At 40.4% G+C, this 7,771-nt stretch overlaps 1 protein-coding gene across 1 annotated transcript; it reads right to left on the reverse strand.

Moving 5' to 3' along the window:
- Positions 1–2,812: 2,812 nt before the first annotated feature.
- On the reverse strand, positions 2,813–5,686 carry LOC139854598 (uncharacterized). Its single transcript, XM_071843895.1, has 2 exons — positions 5,249–5,686; positions 2,813–2,965 (listed from the first exon to the last, which is right to left on the reverse strand). Exons 1-2 carry the CDS (start codon positions 5,684–5,686, stop codon positions 2,813–2,815), a joined length of 591 nt encoding a protein of 196 aa, XP_071699996.1.
- Between the last annotated feature and the right edge of the window lie 2,085 nt (positions 5,687–7,771).

Consider the following 7,771-nt stretch of genomic DNA (forward strand, 5'->3'; position numbering starts at 1 on the left):
CTAGTATCACAAGATAGCTAAAAACGAAATGAACAAGGTTTGCACTTGCACTTTGGTGAGATTCAACCTTATTCGTCTCCAAATCAAGCTCTCTCTCTCTCTCTCTCTCTCTCTCTCTCTCGAGAAAATGGGTTTCTCACTCTAGAATGTGTGAGAGTGTTTGAGTAGGTGGAAAATGAAATTGAAGTAGATCTAACACTGATCCATCCACTATAAGGCCGTTCATAAGTGAAAAGACCCATTTTCCCCCACTTAAAACCCATTTTATATCATAAAAGGGCATCCTGATGCGTGTATAGCCGTGTCGCGACTCCCCAAGCCCGTAGCGTGGTTCCATGTGTAATCTGATTCCCGAACTTGCCAAAAACAATACAATCAGATATAGCAGCTACCCGCGGCGCGACCACATTTTCCCACGGTGCGGTACCAAGTGTAATTCGATTCTAGGATGTGCCAACAACAAAACCATCAGCTAAAGCTAACACCCGCGGTGCGGCCTACTTTACCCGCGTCGTGGCTCAACGTGTATTGCGATATCAGAATCTCCCAAACAACTACATCATCAGATATAGTGCAAACCCGCGGCGCGGCCAAAGTTTCCGCAATGCGGCTCTCCCTGAACATCAATTTTGGGGTGTTACAACTCTCCCCCACTTGGAACCGATCGCGTCCCCATGATCCATGCAGTATGTAACGAAGGTAAATGCTCCATTACAAATTCCTCGGATTCCCAAGTACACTCGGACCCCTTTCGGTGACGCCATTGCACCTTATAAGTCCGAATTCTTTTATTCTGAATTTATTTAACCTTCTCATCAAGAATAACAATCGGCTCTTCCACATACTCCAATTTGTTATTTACAGTAATCTCGTTCAACAGTACCCACATCGTTTCATCCGCAAGACACTTGCGAAGATAGGAAACATGGAATGTGTTATGGATTTTCGCAAGCTCTTCGGGTAACTCTAAACGGTAAGCAACTTCACCAACACGTGCCAACACTTTATAAGGTCCAATAAACTGAGGGGCAAGTTTTCCCCGCTTTCGGAACCTAATTACACCCTTCCATGGAGACACCTTAAGCATCACCATATCACCCTCACTAAATTCAATCGGTCGCCTACGCTTATCTGCATGCGACTTTTGTCGTCTTCTGCCGCTTTGAGGTGAGCACGAATCACATCGATATTTTGGTCCGTCTCAAGAACCAGCTCGGTACCACCAACTTCCTTTTGACCCACCTCCCCCAACAAATCGGGGTTCGGCATCATCACCCATAAAGCATCTAGCATGGTAGCTATTGTTGTACGAGAACTCCAGCAATGGCAAATGCTCATCCCAACTTCCACCAAAGTCAATTACACATGCCCGAAGCATATCCTCTAAGGTTTAGATGGTCATTTCGCTTTGACCGTCCGTTTGAAGATGAAAAGCGGTGCTCAATTTTACTTGAGTACCCATTTCGGTATGAAAGAAAATGTGTATCTCAATCCGAAACAATAGACACCGGTACCTCGTTTCTCAAAATCACCTCCTTAATGAACAAACTTGCTAACATTTCTGACAAAATTACCTCGCGTATAGGGAGGAACAAGGCACTTTTCGTCAACCGATCGACGATTACCCAAATCGTATCGTATTGGGTTCTCACCATTTTTGGAAAATTAGTGATAACATCCATGGTAAGATGCTCCCACTTCCACTTCGGGATTTCTAATGGTTGCACCATACCATAAGGCTTTTGATGCTCGGCCTTAACTTGCAAGCAAGTAACACATTGTTCAACATACTTAACCGCATCATGCTTCATACCGGACTACCAATACTCTTTCTTTAAATCAAGGTACATCTTTGTAGCTCCCGGATGAATAGAATATTTCGATTTGTGTGCCTCATTGAGTAGCACCGCACGGTGACCACCTAATTTTGGCACCCACACTCGACCTTAAAAACATAACAGCCCATGTGTGCCTAGGAGAATCGACTCCGTTTGTCCTTGAATTCGCTCTTCATGCTTATGATTAACAAATGCCTCAATTTGAATCTCATCGAGTTTCTCGAGAAAATCATTTGAAATAATCGTTCGCAACGATTTTACTTGCAAACTTGGAACTTGATTCTTCCGACTTAATGCATATGCAACCACATTAGCTTTACCCGGGTAGTAAAGTATCTCAAGATCATAGTCCTTCAACAAATCCAACCATCGCCGTTGACGATTATTTATTCGCGTTGATCAAAGAAGAACTTTAAATTCTTATGATCCGAATAAACCGTACACTTAACACCATAAAGATAATAGCGCCAAATTTTCAACGTATGAACCACTGCCGCCAACTCAAGATCATGAGTCGGATAGTTCTTTTTGTGATCTTTAAGTTGTCTCGAGGCATAAGCGATCACCTTACCCATTTGCATAAGAACACAAACGAGCCCACTAATCGAGGCATCGCATAAAACCACCATGTCTTCTACCCCTTGCGGTAACACCAACACCGGAGCTCAGCACAATTTGCTCTTCAACAATTGAAAAGCATTATCTTGCACATCACCCCTGATATCGCTCCAATTATACATGTTTTATCTCGCGATATCTCCCTCACTTTGTTCGGTTTTTGATGATTATGGAGCCCATTTGGTAAGCTTATGAGCTAAATGGAAATTTGGGGACTAAGGACTTGATTTGGTGTAAAATTGAGCAAATCTTGATCAAAAGTGGCAAAGAAAATGGCAAGTGCAGAATTCAGCATCAAAAGCGCCGCTCCTATATAAAAAGTGCCACTCCTGTAGGGTAAAAGCGCTGCACCTAATTCAAAAGCGACGTTCTTGTGCACGTTTTGGCTCCATTTTCCACCAGTAGCCAGAAGCGCCGTTCCTATTGCCAAAAGCGATGCTCCTATCCAAGCAAAAGCGCTGCTCCTCAGCCAAAAGCGCCACTCCTGAAGTATGCCAAAAGCGTCGCTCCTGCTCCAAAAGCGGCACTCATGTCGCTGATTCAGCCTAGATTTTCTGCACTATAAAAGGAACGAGATTAGGTCATTTTGAGGAGAGCAGCAATTCTAAGTCCGATTTTCACCTATAAAACCCTAATTTCATCATCCATTGGTGTTTGAAGGTGGATTGAAGGAAGCTAGCTCAAGATTCATCATAGTTTTAGCTCTAGATCTCCATTTCTTGAATTTGGGTTGTAATCTCCACTTTTTTTCATATACTTTGAATTAATTGCTTGTAATAACTCTAAGATGATGTTTGTTTATGTTTTTATGCTTATTATTAGTGTAATCTTAGCCATGATTCGCTAAATCTCTTGTGTTTGCTTATCTATGAATCTCTAATGCAAGTGTTTGCCCCAAAAATCAATTGAATAATGTTGTTTGAATTAATTACATGATCAAGTGTTATTGTGTTAGCTAAAGATCCATTGATATGCATTTGTTTTAGGCTTTACTTTGATTACATAGATTGAGTAGCTCTCTTAGTGATTTGAGAAGTGAATCGATTTATGCTTCAACACCTTGAGTGATCTAGACAACTAGCTTAAAAATTTCAAGTGATTGTGTTCTTGATCTAGGTTGGTTTTCAATTAGCCTTTAGTCAACATAGTAGTGTCGATTATCTTAAGTGATTTCGATAGTTGAGGGTTCTAAGTGATTTCAACCCAAGCATAATCTCAATAACCAATCATGCTTAACTTGATCTTAGAATGCAATGCTTATGTGAATTCGTGAAGTGTTATTTGATTAAGGTTTGGTAGTAATGCTAAACATTTAATAGTTCAACAACTAGTGTGATAGAAATTTGGTAAAACGGGGTAATCCAAGCATAGAGATGATTAGATAAATGAACACTACTTAGTTAATTGATTTAAGTTCTCTATATTTCGTTACTTGTTATTTGCTACTATTTTACTTGTTAAGTTTAAGTTTGTTTAATTGTGCAAGTTTTAGTGGTTAATTAAAATCAATCAAAACCCCCAATCAAACGAACCCTAGAATAATTGATAGTTTCAAATATTCAACTTACACCGCTCTCTTGGGAAGAACTTGATAAGAATACTTACATTGAAGTGCTATAATAACCGGGTTCTAAGTGCTCGTTAGTTGTGTGTACTTATTTGTAGTGTTTGAATCATATATAAATTTTAAGGGTAAAATATGTATATCACGCACATCATCAACCTCATTCGAACTTCACATTCTTCCGAGTTAACTTCGTTAAGGATGAAGCAATCTTGGAAAAATCTTGAATAAATCGACGATAATAACCGGTCAATCCGAGAAAACTTCGGACTTCTGTAGGTGTAGTTGGCCGTTCCCAACTCTTAACTGCCTCAATCTTCCCCGGATCCATTTAATCCCCTCGTGATTCACGATATGGCCAAGGAATTGCACTTCCCTTAGCCAAAATTTACACTTAGAAAATTTTGCATACAACTTCTCCTTACGCAACGTTTTCAACAGCTCACACAAATGATGTTCATGTTCCCTCATACTCTTTGAATAAACGAGTATGTTGTCAATGAACACAATTACCGACTTGTCCAACATAGGTTGACACACTCGGTTCATAAGGTCCATGAATGCCGCAGGCGCATTCGTAAGACCCAAATGCATCACAACGAACTCAAAATTCCCATAACGCGTCCGAAATGCCGTCTTCTCAATATCTTCTTCTCGAATTCGCATTTGATGATAACCGGATCGCAAGTAAATCTTAGAGAAATAACACGCCCCTTGAAGTTGATTAAATAAATCGTCAATCCTAGGCAACGGATAACGATTCTTGATCATCACCTTCTTAAGCTTACGGTAATCAATGCACATACGCATACTACTGTCCTTCTTCTTCTTCACAAACAAGACTGGAGCACCCCATGGCGAGCTACTCGATCGAATAAAACCCTTTTCTAATAACTCTTAGGTTTGGTTCAATAACTCATGCATCTCAGTTGGTGCCAAATGATAGGGAGTTTTGGCAATGGGATTCGCCCCCGGAACCAACTCGATGCGAAACTCCACTTGTCTTACTGGCAAAACACCCGTTAATTCATCAGGAAAAACATCCTCGAATTTATTAACAACGGGAATAGATTTAATGGAATGTAGCTCATCTCGAGTGTCAACCACATGAGCTAGATAAGCCTCTACTAGACACAAGTCGACGCGCCCGAGCATAAGTACAAATAGGCATGGGACGTTTTCAAGCTTCACCATATACGATTAGCTCTCCCCCACTTGGGGTTCTTACCCTTACAAATTTATCATGACAATCAAGATTAGCTCTATTATGATCGAGCCAATCCATACCCACAACGACATCAAATTCACCCAAAGTAATAGGAACTAAGTCAATATCAAACTTTTTGGTTCTGAAATCAATAACACAATTTTTATACACTCCATTACCCGCCGAGAACATACCATCGGTGATCTTGACTTGTAAAGGAGAGTCTAGATCACATAAAGGACAATCTAAAGTAGCCGCATATTTTAAAGAAATATATGACATATCGGAACCACTATCAAATAACACCTTTGCAGATTTAGAATTAACCAAGAAAGTACCTAAAACCACATCGTTGGACTTCTTAGCATCATCGGTAGTTATCAAGAAATTTCGGCCTCTCGCGGGCCCCGCCTCCTTTTCTAACCTCTTGGCGTTGTCGTAGCTCTCATCACCCGTCATTAAGTTGGGATACTCGGACTTCTGGTGACCCTCTTTGTGGAAATTAAAACAAGTGATCTTACTCTTAAAGGACGGGTTCGGGGAATCCCGGGACATATGCCCTTTTTGCCCAAAGTATAGCAATTAGGGACATAATCCCCGGAACCTCCCTTCTTCACACTACCCACACTTTCAGCCCCACTCTTAGCCTTATTACTCGGGGCACTACTTGCATCGAACTTCCTCTTACCCGTATTACCATCATTAACTTTCGGATCATCGGGTTTAAAACCTTTCGCCACATCAAACAACTTGGCAAAAGTCTTAACATGACTAAGACTAATCATCGCCTGAAGATCATCATTCAAAGCCTTATTAAAATCCTCCATTAACATTCGGCCGTTCCCTATGTATTCGGGACAAAACCGCACCTTAGTAAGAAACGTCGCCTTAAAAGTGTTTAGGTCCATAGACCCTTGACGCAAGTTTCGCAACTCCTTTCGAATTTAGGTGAGATCGGATTGAGTGTGATACTCCTTGAAAAACTCGATCTTGAAATCATCCCAAGAAAAATTAACAAACGTCTCCTCACCCATCACGAGGATTTTATCATCCAACCACATCTTTGCCACACCCTTCATTAGGCTCACAGCAAGCCTTGTCTTTTTATTGAGTGGGCATTCACACACACGAAAGCAACCTTCCACGTCCAAAATCCATCTAGTGCATTTTAGAGGGTCGGGACTCCCTTTAAGTAGTGGCGGCTTAGTGAACTTAAAGTCCTTGTAACTAAACCCACCATTTTCGGGAACCCCTAAATTAAGCGGCCCCTCTTCAACACCTTCTTCACCTTGAGGCTTTAGAAACCTCTTATCGAACTATTCCCTTACCACCACATTACTTGATCTCGAAGTAGATCGGTTATTTGTTCCTCAATTGTCTCTTGAAGAACCTCTTTAACCTTCCCGGTAAACACCGCGGAATAACTCTCAAGCGCGACCTCAATCTTGACCTTAAGATCATCATCGTTATTCACCCTCTCGTTACTCTAACCCTTATGATCCCCTCTACTTCTTCATTTCCTCATTCTATAGTTTAAAGTAGATTAGAACACAATAAAAGTCTCGCCAAAACACTTAACAATCCCATCTTGCTTAACGCTCGTCGTATTTCATTCATTTGACATGACGTGAAACCGTACTAATGGTGGCCAATCATTAATACACTTGTGCATCCTATCAAACTATTTAATACAATGACCATCTCACTTGATGTTAACCAGAAGCACGTAAACAAACAATCACAATCACTAAAGTGCTTACAACAATACCGTGGTCCCGTAACCCGACAAGTCATGCATAAAATGTCAATTCAACCTAAGTCTAGGCTCCCATCCTAAGGAAACCTAGATCCCTTAGGTCATGCTCTAATACCACTTGAAATGATCCCAAACTAATTTAACAATCAACTTGTAAAAATTTGACACACTTTTTTTTTTTTTTTAAAACATTGATAATAACCATCATTACCACAATTTGATTACATCACTTGTTCAAAAGATAGTACAAGTTTAAACCGTACATCAAGTTATGAGTTTAAATCATCGGGTACACAAGAGCCATAATTTTTCAACCACTGTTTAACCCAAAACACACATTAATAAGCATGACCGTCTGGACCGTTACCAAAAGCGCCTTCTCAAAATCTGCCACAAGCAAGCTAGGCCAAACTCTTACCCTTGTCCTTCGAAGTACCATAATCTAAAAAAAATGTAAACAACAAAGAAGTAAGCTACGATGCATAGTGAGTGCAATACTTATATGCATACATACATAAGTCACTTACTTGCGCAACTTACACAAACCGCATACAAGATAGCATCACTAACACAAATATACACAACCAAGTATAAGGTAGAATGTCAATTGCATAAACAAGAGTATAACATGCTACACTACCCAAAATACAACTTTCAATTGCACTTTGTTGAGATTCAACCTTTTTCTTCTCCAAATCAAGCTCTCTCTTTCAAGAAAATGGGTTTCTCACTCTAGAATGTGTGAGAGTGTTTGAGTAGGTGGAAAATGCAATTGAAGTAGATCTAAC

The sequence above is a fragment of the Rutidosis leptorrhynchoides genome, chromosome 6 (genome assembly GCF_046630445.1).
Source record: "Rutidosis leptorrhynchoides isolate AG116_Rl617_1_P2 chromosome 6, CSIRO_AGI_Rlap_v1, whole genome shotgun sequence".
NCBI lineage: Eukaryota > Viridiplantae > Streptophyta > Magnoliopsida > Asterales > Asteraceae > Rutidosis > Rutidosis leptorrhynchoides.